The following is a 20,556-nucleotide window of genomic DNA, read 5'->3' as shown; positions in this document are numbered from 1 at the left end:
TTATGTACTAATTGTTTAGTACTACATATATTAGAGGAATTAATTGTCTTCTCCTTTCCAAAATGTCTGTAATGGATTCACCAATGTATCCAGCCACTGCGAAGTGAATTGCGCAGAGTAAGTTGATATGAATTTTGTGTTTGAAGAAAGAACATGTTTTTAAATGTTTGTTAACTTTAATCTCTGAAGTGCAGCTCTATGAGCTGTGCCTGTGTGAAAATAATAATAATAATAATACCAAAGTCTATTTGGGTTTTGTGCACACCGGAAGATGTTGAATCAGGTGATCATTTGGCCGATGGGCTGTGGATAACATGTTTGAGACTGCATGGCATCATTCGGGGATTTGTTTAGTATTTAGATTCATAAGAATTTTTATAATATCCTCATTAGTTAAAATGTATTACTGTTTCCTCCATTATATTATATTTAACTTGACCAGGTTTAGAATATGTATTCCACTGCCAACCTTAAAACCATAATTATTATGCTCTGGTATTTGAAAATATAGCAGTAAACAGTTGATTAAAATTCCAATGCTTCTGCATAGAATATCAGCTGCTTTAATTTGTCATTGATATTGTAGACATTGGTGTTTGCGATGATGTAAGCAACTATTGCAGTGTTAGAAATCTTAATCCTCATCTAACCACTTTAAAATATGTACATATGCTGAGTGGGCAGCATGGCACACTTTTGTGTAAGGGTCTTTCCAAAGCCTCAGGAAAAACAGTATAAATAGGCCTAAAAAAATTTGGAGAACAAAGTGTGACCTGTTCCTGCAGTGTGTTGATCATGGGCAGTAGTGCTTGGTGTGTGGTGCTGCACAATTCTCACCATCACACCATATAATTTTTGTTTTTTTTTCTTAATTTTGGTGTGTTAAAAGTACGAAATTCAAATACACTCGATAGTGGATTCACAAAATTTTCTATGCACACAGTATAATGTACTGTACTATGCACTTTGGTGCTGAAACAGAATTATTAATTCTGGGTGCCTTCTGCTGCACCCAGGTTGAAAATTTTTTATTACCACTGTTTTGTTGATTTCATTAGTGCAAATAATAATAAGCAAATTGTCCTAAGTTTATACTAAAATCACTTTGGAAAAGTAAATGAGGTCAAAGCAGAAGAGGTCCTTTATTATAGTCCTTTATTTCTAAGCTATTTTACTTAGATGCTTCCCAAGGCAGTATATGACAGAGTTCCCCTTGAACGAGATCATAATAATAGTAAATGCAGGAGGACAGTCTACACCAGAGCAGTAGAGATCTTGTAAAATAGCCCTAAATTTAGATATTGATACTAGGAAGGCAGTGAAGAAAAAGCTAAATTCCAGAACTACTCAAGTTTATTTACAAACTTTAAAAGTATTTCCAAGCTCTACTTTCATCAAAGACTACCAAGTAGTTCTTTCAACACACTGCTAGGTTCTCATTTGGATGCTTACCTTGACTGCCACCAATGAGCAACACCCTTTGCAAAACCATCTCGCTAGTCTTGAGCCTCATCATCTTTTCCTGACATCTCTATGATAGGTGATCATGTGTGAAACTGGATTCCATTAACTGCATTGTTCTTGAGAAACTTAGCTTTTATTTCCAGTGATCTCCCTGTGTTCTTTATAAGACAGTACTTAAAATTGGAACATTTACCTTGTATGTGTGACAAGTTATTTGAGTCTTGTTACTTCATTTACCAGTAACCGGTTACATCTCTAAGGTTCATGTTTTAGCCTATTTCGACGACTGGAAATTGTGGGCTCCCAGCCAATCTCTGTGTCGGCAAGTTTGAGATCTGGTTCTTTCCCCAGCTTTCTAGGTTCAGGTTGCTGGTGAACTGAAGTCCCAGTTGGATCCATCCTAGTATTCCATTTACCTTCCATTTAAGGCTCTGGTAAAAGATAATATATAAAAGTGCTCCTTGGTGGCCTTTACGATGCCAAGTTGGACTCAACTAGCCTTTTAAAGAGTTTGAATGAACTTTGTGGTTATTCTGGGTTGATTTAAGCTCTTTTATCCAATGCCTTTTATCTAGCACCAGTATGAGTCAGCAGTGACATTGAAAAGACCCCCTGCTGAATCGGTGCAGTATGTCACCCCACCTCTTCTGCTTTGGCCATTTCATGCTCAGAAAGTCTCTTTTCATATTCTTAAGTTTTATATTTTATTAAATATTATTTTTGTATTGTATTTCTGTCCAGCTAATGTGCCGGTTATTTCATTCAGAACTCTTCTATTACTTTGCATCTACTCTTACTGATCTTAGAACTTGGTGAATTCTTCTGGTGAAATAGTTAGATTTAAATTGGGTTCTACTGTATATACAGTATTTTATACTGTGTATGCAATATATGATTAATTTCTAAAAACTTTAAAACTATTGTATCTTATGTGAGAGATAGGAAATGCTGCATAAATTTTAAAGATTGTGCTGTAGAATTGGCTAAATTTCTATAAAGGTTTTCAAACTTTATTTCAACAATTGGCAAGGGATTTTTTGGTGATCTCGTACATTTAATATATTTAATAATTCCGGTATTAATTTAGGCGTTTCTCTCAGCAACAGGCATTGCAGCGTGGAGAGGGCAGTGAAGGAGACAGTAATCATGATCATGCTGCTTCTGAATCTGATGCTGACAGTCGTTCCATCAGTGAGTAATGAGATTTTGACAATAAAACCATTTAATCATTGTTTTACTATAGGACAGCTAGTTCATCAGAATACTTGTATACAGGTTGGGGGAATATTCAGTATAGTGAATGGGTTTTATAACAGAAACAACATACACAAAAGATGGACTAATGTGCAGTGACTGATATGATATAAATGAAGTACCTGAAGAATGTATGAGGTTCTCTTACTTGTACAGTAGTCCTGAAATAAGTAATAGTTAAGGAGAAGAAAAGTTTAAACCCTTTCTTAATTACTAAAATAAGTTGAATATGTAAAATTTGATTTACTGTATGTTCATAATATAGATGTGATAGGATTGTATATACTGTAGTTAGTGGTGTACTTGAGAGAAGGTAATTGATGGTAAATGCAAGTATACAAAGTATATGATAAGGGAAAAGGAAATCATTTGTGTGACATCCATGAATGTGTGTGTAGATAAATATTTTATTTCTACTCCATGGACTGACTGAATATCTTAGAAATAACAGCGTCTGTTTGCTACAGAATGGCACAGCATAATCTTAGAAATAACAGCGTCTGTTTGCTAGAGAATGGCACAGCATAGATTTATATAGTCTGCCTGACCTCAGCAAGAGTTTTGTACAATTAGTAAGAAAGTAATAGTGCTGATGCAACTTTCATTAGCAACTGTTAGTTGAAAAGAATTGGGGTTGTTTAACATATATATAGATGTTGATTTGAATATTGAGGCTGTTATGAGTATTAATTAGTTTGCATTCATATATGCAGATTATTTTTTTTATTAATTATCTTACACAACTATTGTTATAGTGAAGATATGCATGTGGGGTATTCCAGCTTCTTTATTTAAATATCATAAACGTTATTAAAGTTTTCAGTGGTAAACAAAAATTTGAATTAATTGGTCAATTCCAGTTAAAAAAAAAATTGACGAAATGATATTGGTAAGGTCTCCTACTGGTGAAAGTTTCTTTAATAAGAGAATTAAGAATAAAAAATGTTAAGTTTAAAAGGACATGCACACACACAAATCACAATAGCGTGATACATTGATACATTGCGTGATTGTCGTGGCGCAATCGAATAATGCGCCTCTGGGATCATCCCAGATGTAGACTTGAACCCTCATCATGCCTTTTGTGGATTTGTTCATATAAAATGGCAACAAATTTCAAAAATAAAAAACATACAAATTTTAAGATTTGATATTTATTGCACTGAGTTGTCATAATGGCAACTATACTTGATTTCTTTGGTTCAAAAGTACTCATATAATATATACTGTGTGTGTGTGTATATATATATGTCGTACCTAGTAGCCAGAATGCACTGCTCGGCCTACTATGCAAGGCCCGATTTGCCTAATAGGCCAAGTGATTTCCTTTATTTTCAATAAATTGTTTCCAATTAGTTTATTTGAATTATTATTATTATATTTTATTAGGAACATAAAATATTGACATAGTTGTATTAGTTTAGGTTAGGTTTAGATAGGTTAGGTTAGGTAAGGTTGGTTAGGTTCGGTCATATATCTACGTTAGGTACTAGGTACGTTAAGTTACTAGGTACTATCTAGTAGCCAGAATGCAGTTCTTGGCCTACTATGCAAGGCTCGATTTGCCTAATAAGCCGAGTTTTCCAGAATTTAAATATTTTTCTAATTTTTTTCCTTATGAAATGATAAAGGTATTCATTTCATTATGTATGAGCTATTTGTTTTTAAATTTGAGTTAAAACTAACATAGATATATGACCGAACCTAACCAACCCTACCTAACCTATCTTAACCTAACCTAAACTAACATAACTAAATCAATAATTTATGTTCATAATATAATATAATAATAATATTTAAAATAAACCAATAGGAAACAAAATATTGAAAATAAAGAATTACTCGGCCTATTAGGCAAATCAGGCCTTGCATAGTAGGCTGAGAAGTGCGTTCTGGCTACTAGGTACGACATATATATATATATATATATAATAATAATAATTATTTATTTGTTTATTTAGTGGCTGTAAAAAAATATTTAAATACATCCAAAATTAGCATAAATCAGCACATGTATAAAATTTATACAGTAACTAAAATTTCTAGGTTAATTATAATTCTGGATCACAGGTATCCCTGGAGCTGGAAACTTACTTAATATGTAGGCTTGACAAGAATTGCTCGCAAATTGAGCAGCAGACTTTGGAATAAAGGTTCTCGGGTAATATATTTCTTTTGTTTCCGGTCATAGTTATGTCGGATTCTAACTTATTGAATACATTCTAACTTGTATAAGGTATTAGAGGAGAAGTGTGCATCTCTAAGTTTTAGCAAACTCTTCAAACAAGCAATTAAAAAATTACTGTATTACATTTTTTTTTTAAATTTTGACTGTACCTTTTTTTTTTTATATTCACACATTCATTGTATTTAACATATGTCACTATATTTATTTGATATTCAATGACATTATTAGTCATATTGTATTTTATTGATCTGTGTAGTGATGCAAGCTTGCAATATCATTGCAACTACTATGTACTGTACTTCAGTAGCTAATTGTATTGACGATATTTAGCTTATCTACAATACTTTGTGATTATTTCACTTACATTCGCTAATAGCCCTGTGCCATATCAATAGCAGTCGTGAATTTTGGATACAATATATAATACAGGTAGTTATAATGTGGCAGAAGTGCAGAGTGAAGAAGTTTCTAGTCAGCCATTTTTATATTCCTATTATTTGAAATTTTATATTTCAAATAATAAAATTTTGTGCACATACAGTATTAGTGATAGGTAAACATAAATATACTCATGTTCTACATGTTCTGTGATATATATTTTATTGTTGACAGCCCAATCAATCATTGTACATGAAAAAACCATGGTAAAAGCATAAAAAATACAAAGATACAGTATATTTAATGCGTGTAGTTACAACTTCGTGCAAAATATGCAGGGCTAGGTGGAACTCAGATTACTGGATACGAAATTAATACATCCACCAGAACTGCTTTGTGGTTCATAATGGTGCACGAATATGTAGATAGTTACATATAATATCTTTATACAGTGTAATAACAGCAAAAACAGTGTGTGTTATTGTTTTAAAAATATAATATGGTGTGCATATTAGTGACATGAATATATATTTTAGCGTACCAAAGTGCCCCACATGTTATTACATTAATGTCATCCGGAAATAGATTCATGCACCGGCAGGGAAACGAACGAATTGTGATGTGGCAATAATCGCCTTACTGATAATACAGTTAGCCGTGTCTATTTATAGTAGACAATTAAAAATAACAGTAGACATTTTCATGGTCTAGTTTTTACATTAGATAGAGATGTATTATAACCATATTTATCTAATTTGTATGAAAACCAGGTAATAACAAAAATTGACCAATGATGCTATCTGCATTACTCCAGGGAATGACGTTTGACAATAACTGCAATTTGAGGATTAACAACGTGTTTAACATAATTTGTACTGTACAGTATTGTGAAATATGCTTGGCATAGCCATGTGGGATATCTTACTTGATTAGTTTGTTCCTTCCCTTTGGAATGCTACCTTCCACTGGGTTAGATTACATGTTCTGACAATCTGGAGGCAAGTTGAGTCCCTCTTGGTCAAAAGTAATGAGATATATATAGTGTCCCAACTTGTAGGGATAGGTCCCATCCAGTTTGGCTATTCTTGTTAGGAAGTCAAGTCAGATTTCTGTACCTAACTCAGAAGTTTGATTAAGACAAAAAAAAAAAAAGATGAAAGTGACTTACCTTGCAGTGTGAGAGAAATTATTTATCAATGAATGCTTTAATAGAAAACATTGAAAAGTATGGAATTTATTCTTATAGTTACCTTTTAATTATTTGTTCCATTCAGAGTCTATGAAATATTGTTTTAAAGTCTGCTTAGGTCCCTTTTTTAGTGCCACCTGTCTTTTGTCTGCCTGTGTACTGGGGTATATATTTATGTTGTGCAGAAGTTATGAGTTTATCTCAACATGAGCTGAGGATAATTGCATTATTTTTATCTGTTTTATTTAATTTTATAAAGTTAATAACTTGTTTATAGCTCTTTTTTTTTTAGTGAACCTGTTTCACTGTTTGAAAGATGATTGTTATATCATATTCTTACCAAATATTTTAAGATAAATTTTCTTTATTTTCTCTACAAATTGGAATGTACTCTATTTTTACTGATTTATTTTTTTTTTCAATATTTGCAGTCTCAGACTCTGGTCCCTCAGTTGTTGTTGAGGAGAAGAGAATGGATGTGAACGTTGAGCGGACAACTGGCGGCCTTGGTCTTTCTATAGCAGGAGGGCGGGGATCAACACCTTACAAGGGAGATGACGAGGGAATTTTCATTTCACGTGTCACTGATGGTGGACCTGCTTATCTTGCTGGATTAAGAGTACGTTGTTTTAAGCTTGAGTTATCTGGAGTCATTTCTATTGAAATATTTAAACAAAATTAACTTTCATTAATATACATACTGTACATGATTTCAGGGAAAATATATTTATAATACAAATTTGTTCATACATATTCAAATTTTTAATTGCTGCACATTTATACATTGTACAGATGTCATTGGATAAAATTAAAGCACCGCTGTACATTCGAGTATTATGCAGTTGTTAGTACATACAGTTGAATCACACATTAACATCTAATACAGTGCTGTATTAATAATAACAAAATTAATATATATTAGATTAATTAGCTTAATGTATATCATACATTTATAATATATATTTCTGAATGAAGTTGTTAATAGTAAAAACAGGAATAAAGAAGTCGTAAACTTTGAGAAGGCGTAAGGATGTGGTGACCTCACTGTCCATCACTGTGTGGTACAATCAACCCAGCATCTTTTGTATCATAGGGGTTTGGGATTGGACTGGGAGCCATCTTCACATAATGTCGTCTTAGCAAAAACACAAGTTTTTTTTTTTTTTTTATTCTGGTTATCTGGGGCCTGCACCTGTTTAGGCCCCTGGCAAAAGGAAAAGATTTATAAGGCTATTGGGAATGTTTCAGGAATATAAACAGTAGCAGAAAATGCTGGAATCGATGAACTTTTTTACGGAATGCAAGTTTTACGTGCTAGGGTTTCTTAGACTAAGTCTAAAGTGTTAACTGTAAAGGCCAAGTAATTATACAATATGTGTAATAAGTGTTTCAAATAATATAGTGGGAATGGGTTCTGAAAATGATGTAATGAGCATAAATGATATATTAGGATTGACTAGAATGACTAACAATAGGTGTTGATTAAGAGATTTATGTTATGAGTTATGTATTATTGATATAAGTTTTCAAGTTTTTTATATTTATCATTTAAGATATATATATATATATATATATATATATATATATATATATATATATATATATATATATATATATATATATATATATAATATTATATTTTATTATATATATATATATATATATATATGTATATATATATATATATATATATACATATATATATATACATATATATATATATATATATATAATAAAATATAATATATATATATATATATATACATATATATATATATATATATATATATATATATATATATATATATATATATATATATATATATATATATATATATATATATATATATATATATATATATATATATATTATCCAATTTTTTTTATTTTGTTAACGGAAATGTCATATTATAATCGTGAAAAGTTCTGAAAGGTCCACCACTAGATCTCTTGCTTTATCAAAATTTTTGGAAGCTTTTTGTTTGTGTGTATGTGTGTGTGTGTAAAATGTATGTATGTACTGTATGTATACATATGGATGTGTGTAAATAATACTCACACACACATAATTTATTTAGGAATGAATGAATTTGAGACAAAGGTCATGTAGAATCTTATTGTACATGAATAACCATTATCCTTTGTTGAGCTAATTAGATTACTGATTTGTGTTAAATCAAGGTTTTTAAGCATTTTTCCTGTTTATCAGGTTATATTCCATTAAGTGGAATCCCAATTGTTCATATCAGTTACATGTTTTTAATTATATCTTAAGGCAGAAATATTACAGGACTAAATGTAACAACTAATACATGCATTTTTTAATTTGTACAGGTTGGTGACAAACTTCTTATGGTAAATGGGCATGATGTTGAAATCTGTGACCACTATGAAGCAGTGAACATCATGCGTGAGGCAGGATCTCAGTTAAGGCTTGTAGTTACACGCGAAATAACAAGAATTGTTCCAGAAAAGGTTGGTCAATTATTTCTGCTTTTAGAATTGTATTAGCATATACTACACATTATATATACAATTAAAAATTTTATAACCATTGGAACCACCTAAAGTTTTTTAAGCATAGATAAACAAAAACTTAAAATTTGTCATGACTATTTTGTAAGAAAAATGTAATATGGAATTACAGTTAAATGCCCAAGATGGGATGATTTGACTATTCAGTGTCTAGTGTGTTATTTCTCTCTATCTGCTTGTGAAAGAGACATTGTACCTGATATTCTAGTCAGGTAAGAATACTAGGTATTCTTAACTGACACCAATAACTGGTGTCAGTTAAGTGTTAAATATTTATTTTTGAATGTTGCTGGGGATTAGCCAGAAGTGTGCTTCATCATTTCAGTCATTAAATCCTAATGTGTACATATACTCTGTATATGTGAAAGTGTGTGTTTTGATAGCTGGGCAGCATGGTTGCTAGGTAATGAGTGATGGGGTGAGGTGCTGTGTCATTTATCTTTACATTTTTAGTTTTTTATTTTGTGCTTTATTAGTTTTTCCATGATCTAAAGATATATTGGTATGTTACTAGTAGTTCTGCATGCAAAAAGTAAAGAAAATAAAAAAAATGTAAATATCTAAGTCTTTCCTGGCTTTGTACACTGGTGAAGGATGCCATTTGGAGGAGTCATTGAGTATATGGTCACAAAATGTACAGTTTGCTGATTTGGGGTGGAGTTTGGACATTCATGTTCAGCTTGAATGATTTTTGTGTATTGCTTCACTTTAATTTACACATTATTTTTGTTTTAAATAACTATGTACACATTAATGACAAAAATAATGATTCAGTACTGTATTTTTATGGTCTTGTGCAGTTGACTTTGTTCTTGACTCAAAATCAGGGATTCTGGGATCCATTCCCAGGCAGGACAGAAATAGTTAAGCACATTTCCTTTCACCTAATGTTCAAGTTTATTAAAAGTAGAACGTGTCCCAGCTTCGATCCTTGAGGTACTCCACTCGTTACTGTTCGACAGCCTGACTTGTCGCCCCTGATTGTTACTCTCTGGCTCCTTCCTGTTAACTAATTCTTCATCCAAGCTAGGGCTTTTCTGCATATCCTCACCTTCCTCTCAAGTTTGAATAGCAGTCTCCTGTGTGGTACTATGTCAAAGGCTTTTTGGCAATCCAGAATTATGCAGTCTGCCCATCCTTCTCTGTCCTGCCTTATTCTTACTACTTTATTTTGGAATTCCAGAAGATTTGTTAGGTATGATTTCCCTTCTCTGATCCCTATTGGGATTTGTTTTCATACCTAATGTTCTCTAGGTGTGAAACCAGTCTTAACCTAATTATTCTTTCAAATACTTTACAGGGGATACTTCTCAGTGATACTGGTCTTTAGTTAAGTGCCTTTTTTCTATCTCCTTTTTTGAAAATTGGTACCACATTTGCCTTCTTCCAGCAATAGGGCAATTGCCAGTAGCTACCTTGAGGCTACCTTGAGGTGCTTCCGGGGCTTAGTGTCCCCGCGGCCCGGTCGTCGACCAGGCCTCCTGGTTGCTGGACTGATCAACCAGGCTATGTGATTATTGTTAAATCACAATTTGATGTTTCCTGCTGGTGCTTGAATTTGTTTCTTGGTGTCATTATCAGAATAGCAGCAAAGATGTTGTTTGTAAGACACTTCTTTAATCCGTGCAGGGAACAGTTTTATGCACCATATAGGTGTACCCAATTAACCCAATGATCCCCTAACCTAGCATCCTCCCAACGTGTATGAAAAAAAAATGACGTAGATATTTTTTTTTTTTTTTTTTTTTTTTTGCATCTAAATGTACATTAAAAAAAAAATTTGGCACACAGGCAGTGGCATTATTTATAATAGCCGTTTAACATTTACCCCTAACACTTTTAGAGGGTTACGGTTAAATGTTTTGTAAACAGTAATGTAAAACGTTTACGTATAGAAATATAGAAATATAACTGTTGTTATATGCACACCCTGTGTTTGTTTATATCAATATTTGTATTAGTTTAAGTCTTGTAGTTTTACATAACACACATTTTACATTCAAGTATATATAATGGATATGGATATTTTAGGTTTGCTGATTTTATAAGGTCTGGAGAGTGTGATGCAGAGTACTGTATAATACTACACTTCATTCTTAGACCATATTGTTACCAATGTGTGTTTCTGCTTTTTTTTTTTTGTATTGCACACACAACATATTGACTTGATTTGCTTTGTAATTGGTGGTAAGTAGCCAATATACAGTTATGTTATAAATAATAATTCTTGCCAGTGCCAGGTAGATATGGTGCATTGTAGGCCTAATTGCATTGAGCCTTGCAGGGTCTGCAAGGCTGATTTGGTTTCCTGAACATGAGACAAGTGTTCTTAGCTTTCATTTTATATTAGGGGACCAGTTTCTCCTGATGTACAATGTATTAATATTATTTTTCTTTTTCCAGATAAATTCCAAAGTAGAGCCTATTGGTAATCATGTGATGGCTGAAGAAGTAATAAACACCTGTGCTCCCAGTTCAGCATTAATAAAAACTGATCCTGAGCAGATACCACCAACAGAGGTAACATCCAACCATATTGATATGACTATCAATGGTCATAGTGATCCAATTACTGTAAATGGTGAACATACAAGTATAAATGGAGATGCTGAACCAAATGGTGAAATGGAGGTGGGTTGTGGATAACATTTTCTTTGTAATTTTCTTTGCACTGTTAATGATCTTCATGTTATGTTTAGTAAACTTACTGTATTTGTAATTTTTTGTTTAATTGTTAGTTTATTTTCTAATGACATAAAACCCTTAGCAGTTTTATAATTTTTCTCATGTATGTATGTGTACATACATACATACATAAATTTTATTAAATATGACCGAAAAAGTAAGATTAATAATTCTAACACGAATTTTCTCAATCTTTCGTACATTATGCTTCACTGTTGGAGGTAAATCAAAAATCACTTCTCCAAAATTCATTTTTATTTCTAGTCTAGAAATCTAGACTAGAAATATTTCTAGACTAGAAATAAAAATGAATTTTGGAGAAGTGATTTTTGATTTACCTCCAACAGTGAAGCATAATGTACGAAAGATTGAGAAAATTCGTGTTAGAATTATTAATCTTACTTTTTCGGTCATATTATATAAATATGTCTACAGGAAAGACTGCTACCAAATATACATACATAATATATATATTATGGATATATATATATATATATATATATATATATATATATATATATATATATATATATATATATATATATATATATATATATATATATAATAATAATAAATAAATAATACAGTAGAACCTCGGAATAAGAATTGAATCCATTCCAAAACATGCTACGTAACCCGAATATTCATACACTGAATCAAATTTTTCTATAAGAAATAATGTAAATTGAATTAATCCGCTCTACACATTCAAATTCAAATTTTTATTCAGGTAAAAGTACATACATAGAAGATGAGTTAAAAACATAAAGTTGGATTTCCAGATAGAGCTAGTACATACTATATCTAAAGCCACTAATACGCATAGCATGTCGGTCACACTCAGAAGTATTACAGTAACTTTAAAATACATTTTATCCAGAATACTAAATTTAAAATTAAATTTTTTCACCCACAAAACAATAAGGAATAAATGTAAACTGTAAATAAAATTAATGATCATTTAACTCCACTTTACCCTTATTGAGGATTCTTGTTGGTATATGGAAGGGAGGAGGGGGGTGGGGGAAGGGGCAGGGAAGGTAGATGTTAGTGATGACTTTTCTAGGGTACTCTCTCTCTCCTATGTTTTGCAGGCATTCCACTAGGACCTGGTTGTGACTGACTGCTTTCTTGTCTTACTAAGAATCTGTCTAAAGACACTTGTTTTTGTATACATTTTAACAACTGTCTGTAGTGAGACATCACTTTGTCAATAAAAAGGTTAACACAACAGCTTTCTACAGCTTTATTTGGGCAAGTCTCTTCAGCAAAATGTTGCATGGTGTGATATATGATAAGAACTTTTATGTTAAGCAACAAAAAGGAAAACACAAAAATTATTAAATTGTTCACAGAGAATTCAAGCGCGGTTTTCACTAGGCGGGATACAAGCATAAATTGATCTTACCGACTCGGACAAGTATGAATGAGTGGTTCATGAGCACAGAGGTTCCACTGTATTTATATATATGTATATATATATTCTATATATTTAGATGTGCAACAAAAATCATGAAAACACTAATCAAAGTATGCGGAAAAACCACATTGAAAGATTAAAGAATGCTAATAACGATTTCGACCATCAGGTCTTCATCGTAGCTAGACAAATCTGATGAAAACCTGGCGTGCAAAAATATATTTAGTATTCTTGTATTTTTCAATGTGGTTTTCTGCATATATATAGATTATATATGTATAGATATAAGCATGTATTGTATGCCATGGGCTGTTGCTATAGTTCTCTTCCTTGTAATATTTTTATTTTTGTAGCGCTTGATGTAGATAGTGCATGATTGTTTTAACTTTTTCATCAGCACTATGACAAAGAGAACTTCCCGACGCAGATACTGACGGAAACCATCTATACAACACTCATGCGGGACCACAATGGTTTGGGATTCAGCATAGCTGGTGGGAGAGGAGCAGCACAGTTCAAAGATGGATCAGAAGTGAGTAGTGTAATAGAGAAGTGATTGTATTTTTGTCTTAATGTGAGTGGATGATGATACGTGCGGGCACGCACGCACGCACATACATATATATATATATTTATATATTTGTGTGTGTGGGTGTGTTCTCTGTAAACTGTAGCATTGCAATAAAATAAAACAAAATGTATAAAAAAATAATAAGGGTGGTAGGAGAAGAAAAGAATAAAGTATTCAGTGAGAATCCACAAGTTCTTCTCTGAATGCTCTTTGTTTTCTTCTTCGAGGATGTGGGTCCCTGCAATTGCACCAGAGGTGGTACCTCTAATTGATATTATATTATAAATATATTATATATATATATATATATATATATATATATATATATATATAATATATATATAATATATATTATATACTGTATGTGTGTGTGTATATATATAATATATATATATATATATATATATATATATATATATATATATATATATATATATATATATATATATATATATATATATATATATATATATATATATATATATATTATACTTAGAAGGTGTACCACCTCTGGTGTAAGTGTAGGGACCCATAGCCTCGGAGAAGAAAATAAAGAGTACTCAGAGAAGACCTTGTGGATCCTCACTGAACACTTTGATATTTTCTTCTCCTACCACCCCTATTCTTTTGGTATGTGTGTATATATATTTAACTTTATTTGAAAATGTCATTACACAAAAAGGGTTACAACATTGGTTACATGCAGGGTACAAGGCTACTTTTATTTATTTAGGCCACATTTATTTATTTATATAAAATGTATATAGATTTATTTACCCTGCAGCCATGGAAAGAGGGTTAGCAGGTTGTGGGGGGACTATACATATACATCTACATTGGCTGATACCTTCTATCTCACAGTACAGCTGAGGGTGGAGGGGCTGCCACCTTCTTGGAGACCCAGAAAACTCTCTCTCTTCCTGAAGGTGGCAGCCTTCATGGAGTTTCATCAGGTACCTGTTCCTTATATAATAGTTACTTAGTTTCAAAGAATAATCTCATTAAATAAACAAGTCTCTTGGGGCAGGCTTCAAATGGGCTGAGGTAGGATAACAGCTCTTGCTTGCAGTTTCACTAGGTTCCTAAGTTGAGAGCCCTAATGAACCTTAGTCTTAACAAAAAGAAATAGTTGCAGGCTACTATAATGTTGGTTTGTGGTTCGAGGCCCCTGTGGCACAAGTGCATGAAAAATGTTTTTATCCACATATAATTGTGGTTAGCAATTTGTGTGACTGTGGCTTACATCACCTGATACCTCCATGCTCAAGTGGCACACCAGGGGAGGCCTAAAGTCTCATTTGGATACCAGTTGCATATCTTTGTGATCGCCTATTATTTTGGTGTGCTAAGTTGGTCAGGTGGCAGAGCAGCCTGCAACCATTCTGGTCTGTGGTTCGAGGCTCTTATAGCCTGAGTGGATGAAATTGCTCCATTTGATTTTCTTGCTGTTACCATTGTTTGCTTTCGTAAAAAATATATCTTATTTCATACTTGCACATTGTCTAATTTGTTATTTTCATGTGTACACATTCCAGTATTCCCTTGTTCATTGATGATAGGTTTTAGGCCCAGACCCAAACTCTGAGATTATTGCTGTTCGGTGCTTGATGGATTCCAAATTTATGAAATCTGTGCATTATTACAGTATCTTAAATTATACAAAATATTATCGATGGTGTCAAAGTTAATATATACAGCAATACTTTCTTTGTAGGCTATCTACATATCCAGAATAACGGAAGGTGGAGCAGCTGCTAAGGATGGAAAGTTACGGATTGGGGATAGAGTTATATCTGTAAGTTTAAAAAAATAAATGGACTTCAGTTTGTCTTTTAAATTTTTTTAAAATAAACTTTTGTTTTAGAATTTTAGAATCTATTGTTAAATTGGTCAGTTCTCAAGAGCCATAATAAAGAACTAAAATAATGCTCAAAATACTGGACAAAGAATTCAGATGTTTAGCCAGTATTGATCTTTTGTAAGTGTTGTTAACTTTTTTTAAAACTTAATACTGTATAGGATTTTTATTATGATTGAATCATGTAAGGTATCTTATAATAGTACTGTATATCAAAATATACAATACTATAGTATAGTATTTTTTTATGTACAGTACCATATTAAAAATGGGATGTTATTCATGAAAAAAATACATTGTATAATTTGTTAACAAATTGTAATGGCTCAGTTATAATAATACAGTGCATGGTTGACAAGTGATCATATGTCTGTATTATTGTAAGGTTATTCAGTAACTTATACTTAATGCCCTGCAGCTTGATATTCTGATCTGTTTGTTAAATTAGTGATGATGTATTTGGTGACTTTTTGGGGAGGGGCTCACTTTGGCAACACACTGAGCTGCCCATCTGGGTGCCCCCAAGCCTTAGGCACCTCACCAGGCATTTTTAAATAATGAGTGCCTACAGAAGACCAGTAGCAGAGTCTGGTCCCTTCAGTAAAGGCAAATGAATCCTGGGAATACATAGATGAACTTGCTCTAAAAAACCAAGCTATAAGACATGTACAGCACACCAAAACAAGGCATTGTATAGAAAACATTGGTAACCTTGATACAAACTGTTTATATAATCATATGTTGAGCAGAACCAATCACTAATTAGAAGCACTCATTTAACACGAAATGGCAGTCCTACCAAATAGGTGTCCCAGTTGGGTATCCCGGTCAGTCGTGCACCTGGTGACACCTATCCTAGGTGCTCTGCTACAGTTTGTTCAGGCTTCAGAGGGCAGTTAAGTGTTGTTTTTTTCTTTCATTCTTTGTCCTATGCAGGGGGGACTGTTCTTGTTATTGTTCCTTTTCCAGCTTCACATTCATATTTTTTTGGTCACACTGTTGGGAGTCTTAAGAGCCTGTTTGCCTTTACTGCTTGTGGCTAGAAGAATCCAAACCTCCAAGGGGAATGGAACCCTGAAAAGATGGGGGCAAAGCCAGTGGTTACTGGAGAAAGAATTAATGCCACAAGTAGTTGAAGTGAACAAGACTGAGATCTAACAAGAAAGTGAGACTGACTTAATGAGACATGCCCATTAAGTAAAATAAAAATTGAAACACATACAATCGCAGGTCCCTGCAGGACAGTTCAAAATGATAGCCATTACTTAAGCGGCATGAGGAATTCCAGCTAAAGTCACACCAGGCACATGAGTTAGGTGGTCAACTTGTTGGAACCCTGGGTTGTCTTGGCTCCCATTTGGTGGTGGGGAAAATGTAGCTAACTAGTGGTTGGGGCTGGCTAACAAATGTGTACATAGTTTGTCAGGATTGCAAAATTTCTTCATTTAGTTGCTTGTTTTAGGGTGCTTTAACTTTTTTTTTTTCCCCCTTCTGGTTTGGGTTAATTTTGTATCCTGAAACTCCGTTGCCTCTAGTGAGTGGACCAGAATCTGCTTTTGGTCTCCTATAGGTACTTGTAACTGGAAAGGGCCCAGTAAGGTGCATTGCATTAGGTTTGGAGCTACCAAACTGGATAGTTTGAAAAGTCATTGAGAGGACCCACCAGGAGGAGGCATTTCATTGCATTCAATGCTAGATTTTTATAATATTTAGATACATTTATACTATAAATTAGTATTGTTTCCATTGAAGGATTCATTAGAATTTGGGATGGAAAGGAAGGAGGTTGGTACAAATAGATAATCATATAAATATTATCCTCTTCCCTCCTCTTTTCCTTCCCTCCCCTTTCCCTGTCCTCTTCCCCTCATTCTTGTTCTCTGCCTCACCTTTTTTGTCCCTTCACCTTATTGTTTCTCTTCCTCCTACAATGACTTGCCTTCCCTCCGTCTTTCACTCATCTTTTCCCCATTCATATTTAATGGCAAATAGCTCTGACATATAGAAAGTATGTGTATTTATGTAATTTTATTTTCATGTTTCAGATCAATGGTGTAGATTTAGAGGGAGCCCGGCATGATCAGGCTGTGTCAATGTTAACTGGACTGGAACGTTTTGTCCGTTTAGTAGTTCATCGTGAAACATTAGTGCCTCCTGGTCAGGGTAATAGTAACAGTTCTAAAGCATCTCCACGGGTGTTTGGCGCACCTAGACCCTATACTGGCCTATACAGTGCAGGTTCTTACATGGCCAATCGCCCAAGTTACACGGGTTATAGACGTGCTCAGCCAGGTGGACGGTTATCAAGCTCAAATTTAACAGATGCCAACCATAGTGCTCAGGAAAGTCCTGTTGCATCTCCTGCCACAGCAGCCAAACAGCAGCAACAGCATCAACTTAGTGAACTCACAGAACCAACAGCATCATCAGCAACCCCCACCAGAGCAACCATCCCATCTGGCACCACCCAGGTAGCCCAACATCGACCCCTCACTAATGATGATTTTCAGGCCATGATTCCACAGCATTTTCTGGAGGGTGGTCGGGAACAAGATCAGGGTAACCCCTCTGTGCATGTAACCGTCAACTTGCCAGCGGATCACACCCCCATGGGTGTGGTTTTTCCACCTCCACCTACCAAATTAGGAAAGGTCAAAGAGACGATCACCAAATCTACCCTCACCGAGACAGTAGTAACACGGATCACTGACAACAAGCTGGCCCCTGTGGCACTTGTAGTAGAGGTAAGGTGGGCTGAACCTGCCGTTAATACAGTCACACCTGGGAGAGGACTGACAGTTATGGCACATTGCTGATATGCTATAAGATTTTCTCCATGCTTGTAGTGATCTCAAAAGGCAAAGCTTTGTTTAAAGTTTTATAATTTGATAATTAAACAATATTAAATTCGATTTGTAATTTTCATAGCTGTGCCTCTCACATTTGTTTTACTTATTCTCTGCATCGTCATGTGAGAGAGTAATGAGTTTCCCTCTCTGCTGGTTTGAAATATTATTTCTGTTTAATAGTTGGAGAATGGCTTTGTAGCTTTAAAAGGATTTTCTTTAATTATCTAGGTCAAATTCAGTATTCCGACCTGTATGCAAATATGGGCATTAAAATCTTTTTTTTTTTTTTTTTTTTTTTTTACTTTATATATTCCATTTCACCCTTGATGTTATTTAGAGTAAATAACAGTCACAGGACAGTCTATCTTTTAAGTTAAATCATTTCATTGGGACCAGGTCTTATTTAAAGATTTTTTAAAGGCTTTATAACCCTCTGTTCTCAATCCATCACAGTATAACAGCCTGGTTGATCAGATGTAGTTTGCTCAAAGGTTTATAATTTTCCCTTGCAGAATCAGATAGCTTTTGTCCATGTCTTTATGTTGTTGTTTGTAATTCAGTCTGCACAATTATTGGCTATTGCTGTTTATGGAAGCCAATTTACAGATTTACAGTTTACATGATTTTTATAATATTACAGGCCTTGCAATCTGAACAAACAGTTGTGATAGCATTGTATGCTTTGCTTTCAATTAAATTGATTTTGTGTATAGATGTTATACCACTGCTTCATATACAATAATCTCTGTTTAAAACTGATAGTTTTATGCAGCATGTTTCCTGTGTTTCAACACAGGATATTAAATTTCAACTGTGCACTTGATCTTCATTAATTGATTGGCACTATGTCAAGTTGTCATCACCATCAACATAAGAATTTCTGACCCCAAAGAAATTATCAAGATAATTACAAATTTCATGCATTGTTTAAGTTGCATACAAGAACAGTGTATACAGTAGTCTCATGTATAGTTGTAGTTTACGGGAGTAAGTTTTCTTATTTTTGAACTTAAAAAGAGGAATACTGAAAAAGACCAGGAACATTTATTTTTTCCTCGAGAGCGATTATCTGTAGCATTTTATATTTCTTAATAATCTGTGTAGTGAGTAATTTTATATAACTGAAGTCCTCTCCTTGATAATCTTTACACTAATGCACACTAAATATATTAATGGCAGAGCATCTTAGGTTTCTTGTGTGGCTTGGTCTGGTGCATTTATGTAGAGAAACACAAACATGAGGTGCAAACTATACTTCCAAGACAAAACATTAACTGTGAAAGAATTCTAATCTCATCTTGGTGTTTTTCAATCATCTCATACATAAAAAAAAAAATCGTGTAACTTTGCACTTTCTTCTTGCTGCTTCTGAACATTTCTCTCTTGTGTCTTCTAATTTGAACATTTTAAATTTAAAATGTAAATGTTGATGCTCTTCTAGAGGGGAAAGCATGAGAGATTTGTTTTTATTATTATTGTGTATCTGAGGCGCTTGAATCAGGCAAATATTTTGTCTATATCTGTATTTGGTAGTTGGTTGTGCTTTCCTGTGAACTTGAAACTTTGCCAGCATTTATAATGGGTTCATGTCCTTATATTTTCTTACTCTTCTAAGCTAATAGTTTAGAGAAAGTCACCTATTAGTTTCATTTTACAATTGAAATCATATCTACATAATAGTAATTTCAAACTTTTGGAGTAATTGATAGAAATGGTGCATGAATCTTGTAACCCAAGCATATGCAAACGTTTACTTGGCTAAGATGATGATACGATCTGGTTCATCCCATCAAGGCCTACATGTAGTCAAGTTTTAATGTTAGTACTGGTAGAATTTTGGGTCAAGACTTTTAACACAATATTGGGAGTAAATCCATTAAATGGTGTTTAACATAGGCCTAGATAAGCAACATCTTATTTAAGCATATTTCATAAGTCTAGGCTAGTGAAAAATGGACAACGTAATTTGACCTTGGACAACAGGTAGGAAGAAGGAACAAAAATTTCTGAGAAATTCTTCAGTATAGAAGACATATCTTCCCTTTTTCTTCTGAAACAGTGAGTAGTAGCTTTTTTTATTTTCTTATAATTGCCCTTTTCAGACACTAAAATTTTACCCTTGCCTTTTTACTAATTTAATGCTTATTAATATTATGCTTTTACAT

General features: G+C 33.3%; 1 protein-coding gene across 26 annotated transcripts in view; it reads left to right on the top strand.

Moving 5' to 3' along the window:
- The window catches only part of LOC123756780 (scribble planar cell polarity protein), a 261,733-nt gene that overhangs the window by 158,673 nt on the left and 82,504 nt on the right, over nt 1-20,556 (top strand). For 10 of the 26 annotated variants that reach the window (XM_069331888.1, XM_045740106.2, XM_045740100.2 and 7 more), the window contains 8 exons: nt 94-117; nt 2,565-2,655; nt 6,905-7,092; nt 8,808-8,948; nt 11,412-11,639; nt 13,511-13,645; nt 15,399-15,479; nt 17,588-18,286. In XM_069331888.1, the coding sequence (XP_069187989.1) occupies nt 94-117; nt 2,565-2,655; nt 6,905-7,092; nt 8,808-8,948; nt 11,412-11,639; nt 13,511-13,645; nt 15,399-15,479; nt 17,588-18,286 (1,587 nt within the window). The remainder of the gene's footprint in view (nt 1-93; nt 118-2,564; nt 2,656-6,904; nt 7,093-8,807; nt 8,949-11,411; nt 11,640-13,510; nt 13,646-15,398; nt 15,480-17,587; nt 18,287-20,556) is intronic. The other 16 variants (XM_069331892.1, XM_069331890.1, XM_069331878.1 and 13 more) reach the window with 7 other exon arrangements.

Source organism: Procambarus clarkii, chromosome 26 (assembly GCF_040958095.1).
Source record: "Procambarus clarkii isolate CNS0578487 chromosome 26, FALCON_Pclarkii_2.0, whole genome shotgun sequence".
Taxonomy (NCBI): domain Eukaryota; kingdom Metazoa; phylum Arthropoda; class Malacostraca; order Decapoda; family Cambaridae; genus Procambarus; species Procambarus clarkii.
The sequence above is the reverse complement of the archived record's forward strand: the minus strand, read 5'-3'. Positions and strand labels throughout refer to the sequence as shown.